The sequence below is a fragment of the Trichoderma aggressivum genome (genome assembly GCF_033847375.1).
Source record: "Trichoderma aggressivum f. europaeum strain CBS 100526 chromosome Unknown scaffold_005, whole genome shotgun sequence".
Taxonomy (NCBI): domain Eukaryota; kingdom Fungi; phylum Ascomycota; class Sordariomycetes; order Hypocreales; family Hypocreaceae; genus Trichoderma; species Trichoderma aggressivum.
In genome coordinates, this window is record NW_026946371.1 from 239,581 (window position 1) to 261,315 (window position 21,735).

The 21,735-nt window shown below is 52.3% G+C and overlaps 7 protein-coding genes across 7 annotated transcripts; 4 read left to right on the plus strand and 3 right to left on the minus strand.

Annotated features, from left to right (window-relative positions):
* Positions 1-2,008: 2,008 nt before the first annotated feature.
* Triagg1_1993 (uncharacterized protein) lies at positions 2,009-2,290 on the minus strand (the record flags this gene model as incomplete). Its single annotated transcript, XM_062896124.1, has 1 exon — positions 2,009-2,290. One exon carries the CDS (start codon positions 2,288-2,290, stop codon positions 2,009-2,011), a length of 282 nt encoding a protein of 93 aa, XP_062758849.1.
* Positions 2,291-3,111: 821 nt separating this feature from the next.
* Triagg1_1994 (uncharacterized protein) lies at positions 3,112-5,685 on the minus strand (the record flags this gene model as incomplete). Its single annotated transcript, XM_062896125.1, has 1 exon — positions 3,112-5,685. One exon carries the CDS (start codon positions 5,683-5,685, stop codon positions 3,112-3,114), a length of 2,574 nt encoding a protein of 857 aa, XP_062758850.1.
* A 2,023-nt stretch (positions 5,686-7,708) lies between these two features.
* Positions 7,709-9,763, plus strand: Triagg1_1995 (uncharacterized protein; the record flags this gene model as incomplete). The annotated part of the gene is made up of 10 exons (XM_062896126.1): positions 7,709-7,814; positions 7,882-8,010; positions 8,144-8,311; positions 8,372-8,419; positions 8,475-8,555; positions 8,704-8,868; positions 8,924-9,034; positions 9,095-9,135; positions 9,179-9,369; positions 9,436-9,763. 10 exons carry the CDS (start codon positions 7,709-7,711, stop codon positions 9,761-9,763), a joined length of 1,368 nt encoding a protein of 455 aa, XP_062758851.1.
* A 1,850-nt stretch (positions 9,764-11,613) lies between these two features.
* Triagg1_1996 (uncharacterized protein) lies at positions 11,614-12,584 on the plus strand (the record flags this gene model as incomplete). The annotated part of the gene is made up of 2 exons (XM_062896127.1): positions 11,614-11,729; positions 11,828-12,584. The coding sequence occupies 2 exons, from the start codon at positions 11,614-11,616 to the stop codon at positions 12,582-12,584; spliced, it is 873 nt and encodes a 290-aa protein (XP_062758852.1).
* Positions 12,585-12,834: 250 nt separating this feature from the next.
* On the minus strand, positions 12,835-14,371 carry Triagg1_1997 (uncharacterized protein; the record flags this gene model as incomplete). Its single annotated transcript, XM_062896128.1, has 2 exons — positions 12,835-14,038; positions 14,250-14,371. 2 exons carry the CDS (start codon positions 14,369-14,371, stop codon positions 12,835-12,837), a joined length of 1,326 nt encoding a protein of 441 aa, XP_062758853.1.
* A 385-nt stretch (positions 14,372-14,756) lies between these two features.
* Triagg1_1998 (uncharacterized protein) lies at positions 14,757-15,245 on the plus strand (the record flags this gene model as incomplete). Its single annotated transcript, XM_062896129.1, has 2 exons — positions 14,757-14,939; positions 15,006-15,245. 2 exons carry the CDS (start codon positions 14,757-14,759, stop codon positions 15,243-15,245), a joined length of 423 nt encoding a protein of 140 aa, XP_062758854.1.
* A 1,836-nt stretch (positions 15,246-17,081) lies between these two features.
* Triagg1_1999 (uncharacterized protein) lies at positions 17,082-20,062 on the plus strand (the record flags this gene model as incomplete). The annotated part of the gene is made up of 3 exons (XM_062896130.1): positions 17,082-17,183; positions 17,246-19,876; positions 19,961-20,062. 3 exons carry the CDS (start codon positions 17,082-17,084, stop codon positions 20,060-20,062), a joined length of 2,835 nt encoding a protein of 944 aa, XP_062758855.1.
* Between the last annotated feature and the right edge of the window lie 1,673 nt (positions 20,063-21,735).

Genomic DNA, 21,735 nt, shown 5'->3' on the forward strand with positions numbered 1-21,735 from the left:
AAGCTGCCATACCCTCGATATCGATGCTGTATACATTGCACGTAACGTAGCTCTACCCGAAACCAGTCGCACCAATATCCCAGCATTGTATAAATATATTCAATGCTCAAAATAAACAAGTACGAGGCAAAACTGCACGGCATCTCCGACATCTCATCAATTCAGCTGCTTGTACGGATACTTGCCCCAGAACTCATCTCTCGCAGACCAACAGTTCATGCCAACCCCTGCGCCTCGTTTACAGCAAAATTCAGCGGAACCGACATGCTCGATTCTACATATCCGCATAGAAGCAATGTATATCAACATGCGAGAAACCACGCTCAACGCTGTTTAATCTTATTTTCTTGCGGCATGATTATTTGCGGGGTTGAGGTCTGTGGTAGTGTTTGTAGGCGATTTTATGCTCATAATTTCGTTCAAAGATGTGGCACTGACGTATAAAATTCTTGAACAGAGTTCCAAGTTGCATTATGTATTCTTCTTACATTACAAACAGATATCTACTACCTTCGAATAGCTCATATACGCCACCTGTGCTCGTATATAGACAGATAGACAGGTAGGTCAATCATTGAGTCCTATACCTGATGCGTATTCACAGAACATACAATTTCCCCATTGAATCGTGACATCGAGGCGAATAATTATCATCATGTCTCCTAATATTGTTCTAGATAGAGAGCGACATCGGGAGAACAGTCCATCTTCCACTCATCAAATGTATAATACTAACGATAATAATCTCAAGATGGCTCCGATTATGCGATATAGATACTTCATCTTGCTATAGGTCATTTTCATATCGAACCTGTTATATGTAAACCATCAGACCATTCCAATTTGCCATCAGACAACTCCCTCAACAATATCTTGAACAACCCGGACAGCTCTTGACCACATGCAATCACATTGTCAGCATCACGGCATCACTCTCCCACATCACCAAATTACAAAAAGCATCAGGTTCATCAACGCATGCGTTCATACATGTAGTCACGTCTTGCACTAAATCACCCCGTTTGGGCTCCCGCCATCGATCCTTCAAGCTTCTCATCCACAAAAATAAGCACGGCAACGTCCACCGATCCTACGACACTTCACCCATCATCTTCGAACAGCTGGCAAAGGCAAAAAAATATGCTCTACGCTGGCCATCTAGCCAAACAACACGTGTTAATTCACTCATGCAAAACGCCGGACCAAATTCTGACCACCTGCGAAGCTACTGGCTCAACATACGAGCAGTAATAAGCCTCACTCATGTACGTCAGCCAGTAATCCGCACCATCTCTGCTGCAAATACATGTATATACGATACGATACGATACGATACAATGTGCGTGTGCGTGTATGTGTGCGCAATCTGCGGCATAAGGCGAGGCTACTATGTAGTAGGCAGCGCTAACACCGTGAGCGTGGAGAATGTTTCGTTCGTCTTTTACCGTCGACTTTTGGCTGGGTTTCATTCTAGGCGGAATGGAAAATGGTGAGTGCTTACTTGCTTTGTGACAGGTCCTCTGTTTTCACGGGCAATGGCTCCATTATGGCATCAATGTGACAGATCGCATCTCGGTTATAAAAACCTCTCATTCTGCCTTTGATAAGCCGCATCAAGCAAACGCCGTTGCGGGATTGCGCGGAGCTCTGTGACATGAAGCAGACAGAATGCATGAATTCAAGGCGCCGTCTTTGGCACTTTGAGCTGAGCAGAGCAAATCTTACCGGGACCAGACCAGGCACACGGCGGTATTGGCAGCTGAGAACAAGCATAGCATGAAACCCTCGCAAGGCCCCTCTCGCGCCGTCATCATCATCATGGATTATTATTATTACCTGCCATCAAGGTAGCAGCAGGAAAAAAAAAAGAGACAAAATGCCCGTCTAAAGCACTCTCGCATGCAGCGCTCATGCATGGCTCAAATGGCACCACATACGAGTCCAGTAGGGTCGCAAAAGCCATCACATGCATTGTCACTATGCGACTTGCGGACATGAGTGCAGAGGCCTAAGCTGCATGCGAATCGTTAGCACCAACAGCCCGAAGCCGAGCATCTGCATATCCCGTGAATAAACGTGATGCGACCTTCTGCGGCCACTCGGAACTAGTCGAAACCACCATGTTGGCCGTGGTGTACCAGTACTTTGCGCCAGCTTCTGCTCCACACTGCCGCTCGACAAAAAGAGAAGCTTGTCTCACCAAGGCTTCGCGAGGTGGAGACTGGGCTCCATAGTCTTGAGCTGACGAGGATCGGTCCGGGTTTGGCTTCACGGGAGCTACTGTAGTCATTTGGTCGAGGGCGAACAAAGGTTATGGAGGATGGATAGAGAGAGACGGAATCGAAGAAACACCATCAAGTTCATCATCCTGTGAAAGCACACATCGTCATCCGGGGGGATCCGATTTTATTCGAGTCCCTCACAAAAGAGAAGAGTGTTGAGAAAGGAAGAGAGAAAAAGAGAAGAAAAGTTGACCTGGTGAGATTGGAATAGGCGGAGAGGCTGGGGAATGAAGAAAGGGACAGAGAGTTTATTTCAACAGCTGGCCTGCCCGACACACAAGGAAGAAAGAAGATGATACTTTGCGCTCACCGCGACAAACACCACAGAGTGAAAACGCAACACGCTCATAAATCGCTCATCTCAAGTAGAGACAGACAAGAAAACGGAAGATATCAGAATAGATGGAAGACGGAGGGGAAGACGGAGAGAAGAGGAAAGAGGAGGATTTTGGAGAGAGAGAGAAAAGGGGTAAAGGGGAAGGGGTATCACTTTTTTTCTGCCTCCGTCTAGAGCTCAAGTTAAATGTGCCTGAGTGTGCAAAAGGCCAACCTAGGGTACGTTTTCCATCTATCCAACCCGAAATTGCTTCACCAAGTCTTGAACATCATGCCCAAACACCAACAGTCCTAAAAGCAGATACGCAAAAAGCAAAACAAAGACTGGACCTATCTGGCAAATCAGCTCAAAAAACCGCCGTCGATAAGGGAGGGAAAAAAAGGAAAGAAAAGAAAAACAAGGCCTCCACAAGAATAAGCTAAACAGGTATAAAAAGAAAGAGAAAAAAGGGTGAAACGAAAAGAAAATTACAACGAGGAGTATTTGAAAGCTTTAGCCATATTCAGTAATGGCATCGCTGTTATCAATCGGCTCATGTTGCTGATAGAAGTGCCTAGGACCACCGTCAGATGCGGCCCGCGACAGCTGGGGCGATCCCTGGCGAGTTGAATATTCTGAATTGTCGCTGGTTATGGGTTTGAAGAAGCCATCCGTCAGAGACATGGTGCTATCACGCCACCAGTAATGCATTACGTCGCACTGCCAGCGCCACATGTCTCGAATCTTGAGAGATCGGCTTGCTTGGAAAGTGGACCGCAGAAGCACGGCGTTGAGCGGAGACAGTCGCAGTTGGTGAAGCAGCCACCGGTTCACATAGTCAGCTTTCTTCCCGCCGTCACATTCTCGCATGAGATTGTCAATGGCATACTCCTTGGACGCCAACCTCTTCTTCACACCCTTCTCGGGATGGTGATTCGGGAGGCGAATGGCTGCTTTGAGAGCTCCCAGGGGGGTGAGTGGCTCATCAGCTAGCACGTGGTCTGGCTGAGACAGTAGTTCATTGAACTCGGCATGGCCCAACGTCTTGCGACTGCTCAGAATTGTCTGCTCGTCGTCCAGATCCAGATCTTCATACTTGATTTGGGGATCCAGTGCGTACTCCATCTTGATGGACATGTGCTTCTTCATGATTCCCCTGCCTTCGCAAATCTCCCTAAGGCGACTTACTTGGGATTCCAGGTTGGCTATTACGCCAACCATCCGCAGCTCTTCGGATGGGAACTCGTCAAAGAATTCCTTCATGTCTAGCTCATCCGGGGTCTTCTGATTGGTCGTCTTTTTCAACAGCTGCTCTTCCTCGTATTGCTCTTTGGTGGAGAGGAGGTCTGCATATTCATCCCGGGCATTCCCCAGATATCCCACCGTTGATGTCAAATCGACATACAAGGGATGTGGGTCTTCGACGGGGCCGAACGGAGATATGCCTCTGAGCTCATACGGTATTTCCACCTGATCAATGTTGAAGTTGGCGGCACCGGAATCGCTCGAGACATCGAGCTGGCGCTCCTCCTTGGTTTGGTCAGCCGCCAAGATGCTAAAGAAGCGTGTTTCGAGGATGCTGAGATCACGCTCTTCCTCATCCAACATGGCCTCGAGCGTCTCATATCTGGATTCCAGAACTTGGTAGTCATCTCTCAACTGCTGCATCTTCTCCAACCGCGCTTCAAAAAGGCTGGATGAGGCCTGAAACGGCTCTCCTCGGCTGATCAGCACAGGCCGCACGACGCTCATGAAGGCATTGTCGGCTGCATCCTTCTCACGCCTCTTTTGCCGCAGCGCCTTTCTCCTGGACCGCATCTCTGCCCTTGTGCCACTTAGTTTAGCTCTCTTCTCTTTCAATTGCTGCCACAGCATTTCTATTTCGCCATGGGAAGAATCATTGGAGTGCAAAGAGCCATCCAGGTGCGACTCGGTGTCAGTGGGATGTAGAACTGCAGAAATGTCACCCAATCTTGATCGAGATCTCGTTGGGCTCCTCGACTTTTCGTATTGTGACACCCATGCCGTGATTTGATTTGCCGCAGAGGATCTGCTCCGGGCGGCAGATGGCCCATAGGACGGGCCAGCGGGCAGCTGGGGAGGGAACTGCCTAGCATTCCGATAGGCGATTGGATCTTCATTAGATGAGGATGAAGAGCTCCAAGCCTCATCATCTTCAAGCCTGGTCAGTGAGAAAGTCAATGCTTCATCTTGTGGGCCATTGCCATTACTCCGCCGATGATAGGACCGTCCCGAGTTCCGTTTACCTCGGGATGGTCGTGGCCGCACGTAATTATTGATTGAAAAACCTGGAGCGGACTGGATCAACTGCTGCGTGCTGGCGGATGCATGAGAGCCTAGGGAAGGTGGTGGTGCGTGATTAATGTCGGCCAGGCCAAGGTCTGGCCTGCTCATCGTCGGAAGGTTGGCAAAGTAAGAGGAGGAAGCAAGAGGAGGAGAGTTGAACGGCGGCGGAGGTGGCGGCGGCGGCGGGTGAGGAGGGACGCCGAGGCGTCGAGCTCTGTGACCATCATCGCCCCTATCCTGCTCGACAAGCAATGGAAACGATGACGATGACTGGGCCATGCCATTACTGCTGGTAGGCAACGGAGGTCGAGAAGGTCCGTATCGAGATGAATCCGCTGGGTTTGGTTGATGGGATCGGGTAGCCTCGTTCGGGCTCCTCGGCATAAGTCGACTCGCTCCCCTCGCTCCGCCACGTCCTCGCCCGCGACCCCGTTCCGGACCTCGCCGGGGAGGAAACGCGGGGGGTAGAAGAGGAAGAGGAGAGAGGGCATTGGAAATCCTGCCGGGAAGAGGCGTCCGACTGCCAGCCGAGGCGAAGGGAGTCAGCGGCGGGCTCGACACGACGGGATCGGGCGTGGTGACCCTGCTGGATATGGTCGACGTGTCGCTATGGAGCCTCCAGCGATCGCTCTCTTTAAAGTCCTCGTCCTCGTGGGATGATGCGGCGGCAGCAAACGTGACGAGTGACACGTCCGCAGAGCCGTCCATGCTGCCGGTGCTGATGGGATCGGCCAGAGACGGATTGCCTGGGCTGGCCGGTGCCTGTACGGCGGCGTCCATGGAGGCGGCTCGAGTATGCTGGCAGTGGCTCAACGCTCAGCATTGCCCATCGCTGATCATCTTTCCGTGTCGATGACATCCAACGTCGGTGAGGCGTGATGGGATGCGAGAGGTCGACGTCGGATCGAGGCCAGACGAGGCTCTGTAGGCTGGACTTGGACCTGGACCTGGACCTAAAGATGACGAGCAGCGGGACCGACGCGGCCCATCTAGCTGCATCCAATGTGTATCTGCGTGCGAGTGAAAATCGGGCGTCCACAGTGGCAAAACACACGTCGCTTCAGACGAACAGGATGAGCCAGCGCTCTCTGGTTTGCGGCCACATATGAGTGAGCAGGCAAGTGTGTCTGTGTCTTGTCGTGAAACTGCGAGAGCAGCGCGGGCCGTTTGTCTGGCGTGGAGAGCTCAAGTTGGCTCAGCGTATTGATCCATCTGACGGGCAGCGAATAGCGCCAGCCAGAGCATATGTAGAGCATGGCCCAGGGCGCCAGCGGTTGGTCGAAGCCCCTGTGGCAGCAGGTGCTAGCACTGTCGTCGACGCCTCCCCGGCGCGCTAGCAGCGCTGCAGCGTCTTAAGCGTCACCCACAGCGTAGCAGCAGCCCGCTAACCCGCTAGCCCTACAGAGCTTGAGGGCGTCGGCGAGCACAGTCCGGCCACTAGACAGTGGGCTAGCAGCGCTGAAGCTCCACCGCACGCGGGTGCGCCAGGTGGAGGGCGGGGCTTAGCTGCCTACCTAGGTGCCGTCCCTAGCGGCCACGGTCTGTCTGTGCCATCCCTAACCGGGCATGTCACTCTACCTCGACATCATCACCATCGACCATCGACCCGCATGGCAAAAGCGACTAGTCTTTGCCTCTGCATCTGCGAGGATATACGAGCAAAACACCTGGCCGTCGCTCAGTGCTGGGGCTCCTGCGGCCGAGCCACCTGACAGGGCCTTGGACCGAAGGGCTGCAGGCCAAGGTGCATGGCGGAGATGGGCGATCCCCAGCATTGAGTGCTTTGCGTCCTATTGAGTAGGTGCCGTCATTGTCTGCTGGGTTTTGTGACGAGCTGACTTGACTGGCCGCTGTCTGTCTCATCGTGTCTCAGCATGCAGGTGTACGAGTAGCCAAGCAACGCAACACAGTAGCCAAGCTGACACCCGGCGTTGGCTTGGCAATAGCTGGGGCGAAAACACAGCTCATGGCAATGCAGTCAACATTGAAGAGATGGAGCTCAGCGAAAAACCGCACAAAGCCGCACACCACCTCCGAATCGGGGCCGCCTCCACGGGCCTCAGAGATCGTCCCATAGCGCAATGCGATGCGACTGCTGGCCAACGTCAGGATGCATTTTGCGCGCAGAAAAGCTGCCCATTAGCCGGAGCGACCCTTGTCTGCGCCGTCGACCTTCTCTCTGGCCTTGCGAGTATACAGGGACGCCACGCCATGGCATGGCCATTGACTTGATCTGCCCAGCAGCGGCGGCGGCAGCTCGAGGTAGCTAAACAAGCGCCCAGCGATGCATGCCAGATGTCTCCATAATCCTATCCGCCAGCGCCGCAGCTTGCTTTCCATGCTAGCAGCTCGCAGCAATCCACTCAACCTTGCGGCACCACCCAATACAAGCATACCAACAGGCCCGGGGAGCACTCGGGCCAGGAAGCAAGTGGACGACCCACGGAGGCTCGCGCCAATCTGGGCCATAGGAACAGGCCCAAACGTTCCCCTCCCGCCCGTCGCTGTTTATCATCTCGCGCTGGTGCTGGTGCTGGAGCTGGAGCTGGTTGCTTTTTTGCTTCTTCTGCGTCTGCCGCCGCTTGCAATCATTCTCTTAAAAGGCCTTGGAATCCGCATTGTGCCCGGCCTGCAACCCGTCCCCTCCGTCCGCCCGCCTGCCTCGACCAGAGGTGCTTTGCGCCTGTGCCGTGCTCAGCTCAGCTCAGACCATTCGGGCTTCCCCGGTCCTTTGCGCCGTCCAGCACAAAGCGCCGGATGATCTTGTAGCTTTCCCGCGCTGCTCTGGGCGCAAAATGCCACAATGTACCACGGGTCCAAGTCAAAATCCCATCAATGGGGCAGCTGGTCCGACTGGGTTTTGGATGAGCAGCACCACCGCTACTATCGTTTTCGCCAGGATTCCGAAGGTGTGAAAAGACTCTCCCCGCGCTTGACGTTTCTCATCACCGCCAACACTTGTGTGATACTTGCTAGGGAATTACGACTATGACTGGGACCAGCACGACTCGGCCGCGGCCGCTCATGCGCAAACTCCGCGAGACACAACGATCAACGACATAACCGAGGGCCTCAAAGGCCTCACCACCGACTATGACGGCTCGAGTGCGTTTTATCCACCCACCTACCAAGTCGCACTGGTTGCGCCGTGACGAGCTCATGAGAGCTTGTGTGGCGGGCCACGATCGGCATGCCTATATGTGATAATTGGGTGACTGACGTGGGAGTGCGTTTACAGTATCCGAAGATCATTTGTCAAACTCGAAATCCGGCAGGCCCAAGAGCAAGCATAGGCATCGCACAGGCTCCCACGACGAGGACTCGGCACAAGGCGCCTACAGAACCTCGACGGCGGAATCGTTGCATGTGTCCCAGGCGGGGCAGTACGATTACATGGCGAGTCAATGTAAGTTGCTGCTGCTGCACCGGTCATGTCCCAGTCATTCACAGTATATCTCATAACCAGACGTCCACGGATCATCCGAAGCGCAGTACTACCAGCCGTCGACATCAGGTATATAACCAATGGCCAATATCCCACAGCCGTCGGGGATTGACTGACTGACAAGATTTCGTTGGCGGGGTAGACTCCCAATCGGCTCCCGTGTACGGCGGAAGAGAAGACCGATCAGCTGAGAATCACGCAGCTGGTGAGTGCGCCCACAAATGCTCTATCTCGACCCCTCGTCCTGGAGTCCTTTATTTTTAATTTTCCTGATTTTTTTTTTTGCGTCAATTTATTCCAATTATTTCCCAGTAGTTGCATTTCCCGAGTTCAATGCTGAAACTTGTACCCAGACCGACCACTACATGGGTACGACGAGCGGAACCATTACGGCGAGCGAAAGCACAGCCCTGACCAAGATCACGAAGACGACGAGCTGGCAAACACTATAGCGGAAAGCCAAGACTACAATGCATACGCATATGCGAATGCTGGAGAGTCATCAGCATCGGCTTATGGTATGATGCTCTTTGGTCATTTTTTATACAACGCTGGAGCTAACGTGATGTGTAGCTCAATACGATGATGACGAAGACGAAGGTCCGCCTACGCCAAAGGCTCAGTCAGGAGCAGGCAGCTATCACATTGCGGCACTCGAGGAGCCACTGGAAGAGCTAGATCCACGTAGGCCCTTGTAATCATTCCTGCATGGCACGCGCCAGTAGAGCTGATGCTTGAGACTAGGTTATCGAGTTGAGCCGTCCAGCAAGTTTCAACCAGGCGAGGTGTGTACTACAACCATGCCCCTGCCCTGACGTCTGGTGGTAGAATGAGTCTGCTAACAGCAATGCTGGGAAGATATTCAAAGTCCATTGGTCGGAGCCGCAAGGCGCCAGCTCCGAAGGAGCTCCAAGCGTGTCCGGTAAACATGAAATCCAGAACCGGTTTGGAACAAAGTTTTTTGTCGGTTTCCGGCGCTTCATCGTGATAGCAAACGACCAGGGCCACTGCACCTGCGTGTATGTTTATTCCTAGCCCCCTCCCTCGTCGAGTGGTCATTCCAACGGTTAACTAACGGTCAACAGCCCTATTCTGACGTACGGCGGCAAAGCCTGCAAAAAGAAAGGCGTCAAGGCTGACAAACATGGCATCATTCATGAGCGCGGCAGCAAGCCACGACTACTCGATAAGGAGCCAAAGCTAGGCTTCCCCCCCGTTCGGGTCGAGATGAAGGAAGAGGGCGAGAAGCTCTCAAAGGAATCCCGCGTCAACTATTCCAAGCTGGTCACGGTCGAACACAACGTCAAGGTGTTTTTCATCGGATCAATTGTGTACAATGACTGGGATCTTGTTAGCGATGCCGTAAACCACTGCTGGAACAAAAAGAACCATCAGAAGCAGAGGCATCGATAAGACCCCCGGGGAAAAGCTGATGGCTGGCACAGACACGTTTTTATCATCTCAAGCGGTTGCGCACACCTCGAGCGCACCGCATTCGATGGAGCAGCCTTGCCCAATGGCAGTGCACCCATCCACAAAATACGTTCCTCGGAAATAGATATCCCACGATGTCACAAGATTCCTGCGAAACCTGTGCCTGGCAATCTTGAGCTGGAAATATATACAGCATGGGTATCCCCCCGGCATCTCGAGATGCCTTTATATATATATATATAAGCACAGCATTACGGCCACAGCCGGCAAGCATCTTTTTTTATTTTTCTTCGGCGTCTCGTTGCTTTGCAGTGCCTAGTCAGTTTTCTGTTCAAAACTGTGAAAGGTGAAGACTTGACTGGAAGCATAGAGCTTTAGCCGCGCTTACGGGGGTAGATTGCATTCGCTTGCTTTGGCCCATGTGGTGGAAACAGGACACACACATTTATTGCTCGACTAGCCGGGCCGGCTGGATATCATCAGGATGCATGATTTCTCCTTAATATTCTTATACATTGGGTATATTGACATGTTTTCATGTGTCCCCCTTTTTTTTCTCTTCACAGGCATATATTTTGATGTACAGTCTCAATGCATATTTGTCGAAAGCTTGATGTTGCTGCTGAGTGCTTTGGAGGAGATGATGTATTTAAACTGCTACTTGACTTGAGTCGGATTATGAGATACCAAATCGTTGCTATAGCATGGCCCTTTTCCCAATTGCAAGTGTTGAAATGGCGAGACTACATGTGGTGCATTGTGACACAGCTGGAGAGGAACTTGCCATCCAAGGTTGCCATCCAACCTTGTAAGCTAGACCAGAGTTGAAGGAGGATCGGCGCGTCAGCTCAGGAACCAACGGAGAATAAAATGATAGCAACATTCCTTCTAGAAAGCTGCCTCTTGTATGCAGAAATGAATAGTAGTAATAGTAGAGCTTTGTTGGCTTGCACTTTCAGCAGCGTCGGATTCATTCCACTAGAACTCATCATCACTATACATGTAGCTCAATGAATAGGTGGTAATAATCCCAGGGTTGCTTTTAAAGAATGAATGTACATATTATTGAAAGCTTATAGTAGCCATTTATAGATGTAGCACAGAGTATTTCCAGCCATATCTCTATTAATAGCCCTATGCACCACCTCCCTCATCCGCTGAGCCCTCGCGCGCGTTTCCAAGACATTGACTTGTTCCCACCTCTTCCCAGTCGAGCAATCTCTCTCTCGCCAAAACAACTCCAACCCTCAAGTCAATCCTTCATAAACATCTCCCGCACATTCATCACCAACCAAAAAGAAAAGAAAAAAAAGCATACCGCCATCAAAGATTAGTCGTCGGTAGTGCCAGATCTAAAATACCCCAGAAAAAAAAAGAAGCGGAAAAGGGATATGTAAGCCTCTTCCCCGGGCCGTCTCTTTGCCTGTGCCTCGGCATCTTTCCCCCGCAATTACTCGGGCGCCACAAGTACCTCTTCTGCGAAAATTCGCGGCGACGGTACCTTGTGCCCTATCTATCTTCTTTTCTTTGATTCCAAGCCGTCGGTCCACTTCCCATCTACACCGAGGATCTAGGGACAAGGGGGGGGCAACACCTCATTCGACGTTCTTTGCAGTGGCCATTGTACTGTACGGGGGAAAGATAAAACCCTCCGCTTTTTTCTTTCTTTGAAATTCTTCGTTTTGGGAATTGTATAATCTTGTTTGCTTCTTTTTTTGCTTCCTTTACGTGGGATATACACTTTTCGGTTTGATCAATTGCATCGCTTTTTCTTTTCCGATTACGCGTCAAAACTTGAAGAAACCACATCAACCATCCCATCTGCCACAATGTCTGCCGCCGTCGAGGCCACTCTGGAGGACTTCCCTTCGCTCTTCTCGCTCAAGGGCAAGGTCGCCGTCGTAACGGGCGGCTCTCGCGGCCTCGGCCTGCACGCAGCATCAGCGTGAGAAAAACTCCATTGTCTCCCATCTATATAGCAAAGCCGCCGCCAAAAAAAAACCCCCCCCCCCAGGCTAACCCGCTTCCTCCTCCGCGAAACAGCTTCATGCAGGCCGGCTGCTCCAAGGTCTTCATCTCGTCCCGCAAGGCCGCCGCCTGCGAAGAGGCATGCAAGGTGCTCAACGCGCTGCCCGGCCGCGCCGCCTCCGCCACGGCCATCTCGGTGCCCGCCGACTCGGCCACCATGGCCGGCGTCAACAGCCTGCTGGCCGAGGTCAGCAAGCACACCGACCACGTCGACATCCTGTTTGCCAACGCGGGCGCGACCTGGGGCGAGGCCTTTGACACGCACCCGGACGAGGCGTTCGCCAAGGTCATGGACCTCAACGTCAAGGCCGTCTTCAACACGGTCCGCGTCTTCACCCCGCTGCTGCAGAAGCAGGCCTCGCTCGACGACCCCAGCCGCGTGCTCATCACCTCCAGCGTCGCCGGCTTGGGCGTCGGCACCCTCGGCGAGCAGGGCACCTACGGCTACTCGGCCAGCAAGGCCGCCGTGCTGCACCTGGGCCGCAACCTGGCGCTCGAGCTGGGCCCGCGCGGCATCACCGTCAACTCCATCTGCCCGGGCTTCTTCCCCAGCAAGATGGCCAACGGCCTGCTGGCGCTGTCGGGCGGCGCCGACAAGATTGCCCAGGCGAACCCCATGCGCCGCCTGGGACGGCCGGAGGACATTGCGGGCATCGTGGTGTACTTGACGAGCCGGGCTGGGTCGCACGTAAACGGCGAGGCCATTGCCATTGACGGTGGTGCTTTGTGGTCTCGTGGAGAGCTGATGGTTGAAGAGCAGGCAAAACTGTAATTGAAATTGCTGGGGCTTGAGAGGACTAGCAAGAGAAAGAGTATGGAACACGCATGCATTGGGGATATCCAGAAACTTGTATCATAATAATGGCTGTACATAGTGCCGCATGAGTACCGCATCGGACCGGGTACGCAAATTCACCGTCTTTTTTTTTCTTTCTAATTTTCATTCTTTTCCCCCGTATACTACGAATCCGATGTTGGTGCACATTATACGGCATTTGTAATTCATTTGTTTCCTCTATTTGTCATGTCTCGTCTGTCTTCTTGACATCGCTTGTTTCCTTCTCCTCCTCTGTCTTCTTCGTATCGCCAGTTTCTTTTTCCAACGGCTTGCGAGCCACCCACGTCGTCACATTGTACACCGTCTGCAGCATGCTCTCCGCATCCTGAATGTACGGCGCTCTGAGGCCCATCTCCATCGACTCTACCACAAACCCCAGCTTCTCCACCAGCGCCATAACCTCGTCGTTGCTCAGCTCAAAGCTCCCCGGATCGGCAATGCCAGACGAGTTGTTAAAATCGTGCTCGCCATCACCGTCGTCGTCGTGCCCGTGGTTGCCCGGCGCGTTGTTTTCAAAGTGCCACAGTAGGGGCCCGACGTTGATGAGGACGCCGCCGGGGCGGAGGCAGTGGTAGATGACCTCGAGGTATCGAATAAGATTGGGCGCTGTGTCGAGGAAGAAGACGCTAGCGACGGCGTCGTAGGAGGCCTCGTGGTCTTCGTCGCCGTATAGACACAGGAAGTCGGCGGCGCACATGGACATGGAGCCTAGGTTGGGGGCGTTGAGCAGGACGGTGCCGGGATGGATGTCGGGCACGGCGTAGCTGCGGAGGTGGTTCTCTCGAGTTTGGTGGTTGGAGAATGTATGTATCCAAGGGTAGATGGTGTGCTCTCCCGCTTTTGTGCATTCGTTGAGAATGTACGAAGATGCCAGCAGCTGGTGGTAGGATATCTCATTTCCTTCAGCCTCATAGCCATCCCGGCACAGTTCAAACACCAGTCGTCCCAAGCCCGCGCCGGGAACCAGGACTTTCAAACGCCTGCCCTCGGACGCCTTGGTCTCTTTTTCAAGAGCCTTCATCACGGGACCGTATGAAGCGGTCCTTTCCTCTTCGCCGGCTGCAGTCCAGTCGCGATAGAACTGGCGGAGAGTGCTTCTCGCCTTGTCTATGTCTGCATGTTTGGCCACTCCAGCCCACTCATGCGGCATAACCGGCGGGTCAGACTCTGATGCGCTGGGAGGGAGGGCATTAAACGAAGTCAATCCTGACTTGAGGATGGCCCGAGCCAGAACGGCGTTGGTGTCAATCGCCTCATCGACCTTGTCCAGGGTGTCGAGGAAGTTGAAGGGAGGCGCGGCAAGGAGCTTCCAGTGAGCCTGGGGGAGGGCATAGAAGGACCGGCGGCGAAGATGAGTGACGTTGAAGTGGGCGACTTTGGCGTATTGTCTGGATAAGGTGTCAGGCCATGCATGATTCTTTCTTTACATGAGGAGGAGTGAGTTATGTTGAGCGATGTGACATTGCAATGAGGATGAATGTGTCGTATGAGGTGAAGTGCAGCTTATCAACAAAGACCCCAATATACCCTGCCCGTCTTAACAGTAATGAAGCAATCCAGAGAGGTAAACCAAAAGACAAGCAGCTCCATGTTACTCACGCAAACGAATCCAGCGCGCAAAAGATGACCCGAATCTCTTCAGGGTCGTCCATGCCGCCATCCACACTGGCCCATGCGCTCTCCTCGGCCACAGCCAAAGTAGCCCCGCCGTCGTGATCCATCTCAGCCTGCTTCAACGGCGATGTCCTGCGATCATGGTGGTGAGAAGGAGGTTTGGTTGAGAGAGATGCGCAACAAGGTAAAAGGTCTATCAAACAAGCTTTCTATTTCTGCTTTTACTTTTTTCCCGGCCCGCCGCAATCGGGTGTTTTTCTGGAGCCCTTTTGAATTTGTAACCGAGTTGCTTAGTGGGGGAATATGGTTTGGGTGGTGTTATCTTTTTTTTTTTAGCAGCGCTAGTCATGGTGAGAGCTCTGGTTCACTCTCACCAAATGTGAATCATGTGATTTCAGTCCTTCTCATCGCTGCTACTGACTGGAGATACCAGATGCTTCACTCCTCAGTTTCGGAGATAATATTCCATCTGCACAATACTCAATACTCATCATGGCCACCGATTCAAACAGACTAACTCAGGCCTCCATTCCGCTGCCGCGGTCTTTGGATACCCGCATTTTCATCCGCATCACAACCCAGGCCAAGGCCATTCTGCTGTCCTTAACAACGGTGTCTCAGGAAGATGCTGCTGCCCCCAGGCCGATGGGCTCATTTGTCTACGCGCTCCCCGATGTACGTCTTGAATATCCATATCGTATATGACGGCTCGGGAGACGTATCAACTAACGCCAATACCAGAGATTCAATCATCAGCAGGCAATCGCCACTACACTCTTCTCCGCAGAGTCATCCCTAGAGTTTACTACACGAGTGGCAAAGCTGGTCGCCCGAAAGACTGGGCTCCCAGTCTATGTGACAAATTCCATCAGCTTAGAGAGCATGGGGATGGGCGGCACAGTCGAGGAGGAAATGGAGGCTTTCAAGAGCGTGGCCGAGGCAATCTTGAGCCTCCTCCCCAAGACAGCGCTCCCAAGCTAGCGAGCGGCAGCCCCTGGTGTGTAGATGATAACCTAGTTTACGAAGCAATTCATGGTCGTGACGGAGCAGGGCCTCACGTGCTTGCATGCCTATCCATGACGGGAGGCATGATCTGCTTTGCCTGTCAAGGGGAGATGTGCTAATCTTGCAGCAAGCTGCACCCTCGCTGACTGGCTCGAGAAGCCTTCCAGAAAGAAGGGATCTGCGACAGCACATTAACTAGGCCATATTCGTGAGAGCATCAGTCTAGTCTGTTGGGCGAGTCACATCTGAAATAATATTTCACCCAAGAGTCACTGCTCTCGGCCAGTTCTCGTTGAGCCTTGTTCTCTAAGAAGAAGAAGAAAAGGATTATATAAATATTAGATGGCCTTGGATGGGAAATAACGGGCATAGAAATATTCAGTCATGAGATGGAGTCTTTCATGTTACATCAAAGACATGATTCTTGCACCATGAGATCAGGCCTCGTGGTGAGGGGGAGAGCCTGTAAGGTACGAGTGCTATCACAATAGCGGCAGGTCGCTAATAAACAGCACGAGTTTAACAATGCTGCTGCCCGGCGTCTGATTGATCGAATGGATTCCATTAGCATGTGAGCTACCCCTCTGTCACGGAGATGCCGGTACGGCCGCCACAAATACCGACATTGCCTGCAATCTGCTTCAATCAAATCTTTTGTTGAGTACTCGTACGAGCAAGTACCTACTACTATACTACCTGTACTAATTGTCACAGAGGATAAAGAAATACAAAGGTAAGCGCTGGCCAGCCACCTCTTTTTTTTCCCACCGTGTGTAACGGGTACTTGCTGTGATGGCGCGTCGGGTAGCACTGGAGCCCTTGGGGTGGTATCAAGACACACTGGCTACAAGCTTGTTTGAAAGGATTGATCCATTGATGCCTCCAAGTTGTCTCTAATTTTAGAGGCTATCCACCTCTATCTAGGTAGATAGAGGTGGCGATTGTAGGATAGAGAAAATCTAGATGGACGATAATAGGAAATACCTATTGATTGCTGTTACTGATCCATACATTTCCATGTCAGATACCCGTGAACTCACAGGTACGATACAGGTACATTCTACCAAGCCGGAACCACCCCGATTGTTCTGCTTCACCACAGTCACCTGACTTTTGCAGTGCACATGCACACTGTCAGTGGTTTAGCAGCGCGCTAACAGTGCAGACAGAGCATTAGTATTGACTCCATACATGCATGTACCAGACGATTGATTTTTTTTCTCCCCTAAAATTTTGCCCATCAAGTCCCTCCTATTCCCGTTTCGCCTCGCCCATTGCCCACGGGTTATCGTTATCGCACCCCGCTACGAAATTTGGCCGCCAAAAAACAGGTGGGTTTTGCTCCCCGCCAAATCAAACCAAACCGCTCGAGGGCGCACAAGGTTTGGCGCATCGTCTCTCTTTCGACCACGAGGACAATCAGCTCAGTTTGCTTGCTGCAAACATTCGAGCCTCCGCAACGACCTCGAACGCCTGGCTTTCCGGGCTTTCGATCCCCAGCGTCAGAGCCGACACCCTCGTGCTGTCTCGGCCAACGCCTTGAATCCTCGGACCCGCCTCCAAAAACCCTCCCAACGGTCACCAAGTTCCTCGACATCAGGGGTCCTTTTGTGCCGGCTCCTTGCTCTTGTCTTGTACGCCCTGCTGCCACGCCATGGGAAGCCCATGTGGGATGCTAATTCGCCTTGCCTCTGCAAAGTCTATAGCTGCCGCTTCATGTCCTAGAGCATCTCCAATCAGCAAGCCCGCACCCAAGCGCATCGCATTGCTCCTCTAGCGCGCAGCGAACTGCTGCCACCACCACCGCCCATCATGTCGTGGCAACCGGCCCCAGAGTCGTTGAGCCAGCTTGCGGCATGTCTCAAAGACTCCCTCAGCGGCTTTGACAAGACCGCCCAGAAGCAGGCTGAGCAGGTCAGTGTCAACCCAGAGACGGGCTTGCTTGATCGAATGCTGACCGAGTCTTGAGCAAGTAGATGCTTCAGCAAGCCAAAAACTCACCTGATATCAACAATTATCTAGCTTACATCCTCTCCAGCCCCCAGACGCCCGAGGGCCTGCAGTGCAGCGAACAAGACTACCATCTTGTCCGATCAGCTGCGGGCATCATGCTCAAGAACAACGTCAAGGCCGACTGGAAATCAATCCCGGAATCGAGCCTGCAGCTCGTCAAGCTCGCCGTGCCCATGAGCTTGCAAGATAAGAACTCTCAGATTCGGAATTTCGGCGGAAACATTGCTACTGAAGTCATCAAGAAGGGCGGTTTGATGGGATGGCCCGAGTTGCTCCCTCAGCTCCTCGAAATGGTTGGAAACTCCAATGGCCAATTCTCCAACGAGGCTCAGGAGGGTGCCATGTCTGCCCTGTCCAAAATCTGCGAGGACAACTTCAAGATGCTGACCAAGGAGGTCAATGGCCAACGACCACTAAACTATGTTCTTCCAAAGCTCGTTGCCGCGACCAAGAGCCCCCTCCCGAAAGTACGTGTGGGGGCACTGACGGCCATCAACGTCTTCACCCCGAGGGCGTCACAGGCCATGGTAAACAGCATCGATGACCTGCTGCAGCATCTTTTTGTCCTGTCAGGGGACGAGAACACCGATGTGCGCCGGCAGGTGTGCAGAGCCTTTGTCCACCTGGTCGAGACGAGACCGGACAAGCTACAGCCGCATCTGGGTGGCTTGGTAGACTATCTCGTTACCCAGCAAAAGGACGAGGACGAGGACCTTGCCTGCGAGGCCGCCGAGTTCTGGCTGGCCATTGGCGAGCACGATGACCTCTGGGCCGGCCTGCGGCCGTATCTCAACAAAATCATTCCCGTCTTGCTGCACTGCATGGTATACAGCGGAGAAGACATTGCCCTTCTCGGCGGGCTTTCGGATGACGAGGATGAAGAGGACCGAGAGGAGGATATCCGGCCAGCCTTTGCCAAGAAGTCTCAAGCCAGGACTGCAAACGGAGAAGGCAATCTTTCGGCTGACCCCAACCAGAACGGCGGTGCCTACGAGAAGCTTGGCCGCATGGATGAAGGGCTGGAGGAAGGCGAAGTTGATGACCTCGATGAGGATGGCGATGACGCGAATCCCGACGAGAGGTGGACTGTCAGGAAGTGCTCGGCGGCTGCACTCGATGTTTTCGCCCGCGACTTTGGCGGACCCGTCTTCGAAGCCATCTTCCCCTATCTCTCCCAGAACCTTAAGCATGAAGAGTGGCCTCACCGAGAGGCTGCAGTCCTGGCTCTCGGCGCGGTGGCTGACGGCTGCATGGATACCGTCACACCTCACCTCCCCGAACTGGTGCCATACTTGATCTCTCTTCTCGAGGATCAGGAGCCGGTCGTTAGGCAAATCACTTGCTGGGCCCTGGGAAGATACTCCTCCTGGGCGGCTAACCTTGCTGAGCAGTCTCAGCGGGAGCAGTTTTTCCTTCCCATGATGGACGGCATCCTTCGCAAGATGTTGGACAAGAACAAAAAGGTCCAAGAGGCGGGTGCTTCGGCGTTTGCGAATCTGGAGGAGAAGGCTGGAAAGAAATTGGAGCCATACTGCGGACCCATCATCCAACAATTCGTCCAGTGCTTCGCCAAATACAAGGATCGCAACATGTACATTCTCTACGACTGTGTTCAGACACTGGCCGAACGCCTAGGCCCTTTCATTGCCCGGCCTGAGCTGGTCAACCAGCTGATGCCAGCGCTGATTACGAGATACAATGCCGTCTCGGACCAGTCTCGCGAGCTATTCCCGCTTCTCGAGTGTCTGTCTTACGTTGCTTTGGCCCTTGGTCAATCGTTTACCCCATATGCGCCCACGATTTTCTTGCGCTGCATCAACATCATCCACACAAACCTCGAGCAGGGCATTAACGCAACCACCAACCACGCCATAGACCAGCCCGATAAGGATTTCCTCATCACCAGCCTTGACCTTTTGAGCGCCATTATTCAAGCGCTCGAGGACGACAAGTCAGCCGAGCTCGTAAAGACCTCTCCGCACCCCTTCTTTGAGCTCCTTGGTTTCTGCATGGAGGACCCTACGGATGAGGTGCGGCAATCTGCGTATGCACTGCTGGGCGACTGCGCCAAGTATGTCTTCGCAGAGCTTCAGCAGTACATTCCAACCGTTCTGCCAATCTTGTTGAAGCAGCTCGACATGGATAGCATCCTTGATGAGGAAATCGAGAGCGGATTTGGTGTCATTAACAATGCCTGCTGGTCGGCTGGCGAGATTAGCATGCAGCACCTCAAGGGTATGCAGCCTTGGGTGCCAGAGCTCCTCCAACGCTTCGTTGAGATAATGTCCAACCCCGGCGTGCCAAAGGGACTTGTTGAGAATGCCGCAATTGCCCTCGGACGTCTGGGCCTTGGCAATGCAGAGCAGTTGGCGCCGGCACTTCCAAAGTTCGCCGAAGAGTTCCTGGCTGCCATGCAGGAAGTTGATCCTACCGAGGAGAAGGCCACTGCCTTTAAGGGATTCACCTTGGTTGTCGGGCAGAACCCACAGGCTCTGGAGAAGGTCTTGCTGGAGTTTTTCGTCGCCATTGCTCGTTATCAAGATATGAACTTGAGGAACCCAATCAAGCAAGAGCTACATGAAGTGTTCCGAAATGTAAGAATACCCCCGATCGTCTTTCCCACGCCCTTTACTTGTCTGTCTTTGAGAGAGTATCACAGTTCTAATCATCATACGCAGGTTCTCAACGTCTACAAGCAAATCATCCCGACGTTTGACGATTTCATCAACCAATTGCAGCCACAAGATCAGCAGGCCCTGAAGACGCTCTACGCGATATGAGAGCGGCAAGCGGAGTTGGTTGGGGAAGCGCACAGTCGTAGCTGGAGAGTACGGAAAGAAAAATGAAAGTTGGCGCTGGACGCAGGAAACGTCGGGACGGCCTTGAGATACTGTTATCTCTGACAAAGTCTGATATGCAGAGGTCATGTGTAGCCCTGAGGCTTAGTGGGAGGAATGTAATGGGGCTGTTTAAAAAAAAGAAAGAAAGAAAAGAAAGACCCTCATAGCGATACTTTTGTTGCTGCCCGTCGACTCCATGGAAAGAAAAAAAAGGGGGGAGTACGTATGATTGGATTTGACTCGCTCACCGAGGGGCATTCAGGGGGTGACGAGGGAGGGAGAAAGTGCCCGCAGAGCAAAGATGAGAGATACCTTGGAACGAAGTGACGATGGGGAAAAGAGAGAGAAAAGAAGAAGAGAGAAAAGCTTTCAAAATCTGCATGGCGGAGGACAATACGGGAAACAGGTGTCATGATGTCTATTTTTTATTAACTTTTTTTGGGGGAGAAGAGGGTGCCATGGATGGGGGCTGCAAAACCCATAACCTTTTATAGATAGATATTTTCTCTTTTTCTTATTTTTGAAAGCTCTCTCGGCCATGTCTGCATATACAGAGTGGCGAGAGGGAGAGAGACGCCGTGTATTGCGTTGCCAGTGGCTTCCCATAGTAGTTAGTAGTTTAGAATCAAGAACAAACACGATGTTTTTATTATCATCTAGATGGTTACAATATACCTTTTTCTAGATCTAGCATTGTTTCTGTCGTGGTTGTTTTTTTACGCAGTTTCTTTCTCTGGTATCTGAAGCTTCATCCATCCGTCTATCCGTAGCTCAATCCAATGTATATAAGTGAGTGTCTTGATTCAATAGCTCTTTATTGTATATCCCTGGAATGCTGAATAGCAACTGTCATGGTTCAAATCTAGTTAACAAACCCATTTTCGCCTGTTTCCATTGTGAGTAAGATACATCTAGGCATTCTACTTGATAGATACATAAAGATGAATCACACAACTACTCATCTTTCTTTGGACTCTTGCGTCTCATAGAGCCAGAATCAAAGTCATGCATAGGATAAAATATCCGCCGGGGCAGAAATAGTCCACCCCCCTTGATTGATCCATCTCCTTTGATTGGACTTGTAACCCTATTCTCCTCTCGTATAGCTACAGTAGAATCCTTTCCATCCTCATCCCCACACCATGAGAAACTTATATACTCAGGTTCCTCATTCATCATCCCCAAACTAAACAAAAACTACAAAGATATACAAACTCTTTCCCCCTTCCATCCATCAAGCCAACACCAACCTCACTCCTTCAACAACAAAACACCCTCCAACCTCCATCCTCATTCTAACTATTCCAAAACTCTCCTCCACTTGACCTAAACATCATCCAAAACACTCCCTTCGTTCATATCCTATCCCCTCCCCATAACCGATCCAAATCCGCAATCCATCACCAACAACACTTTGCACATCATCAGCTTTACAACTTGATCCGTCATCTCAGTCACCAATACCATCCATGTCTTCTCTGATTGCTCTCTTACAAGAAACCGGGCTTGATTAGCCCTGACAATAACCAATAGGTTATACATCATGTTATAAGCATCAACTCATCGAATACACACCGATACGCCCACCACGTCGCAGATCATTGCTACAAACG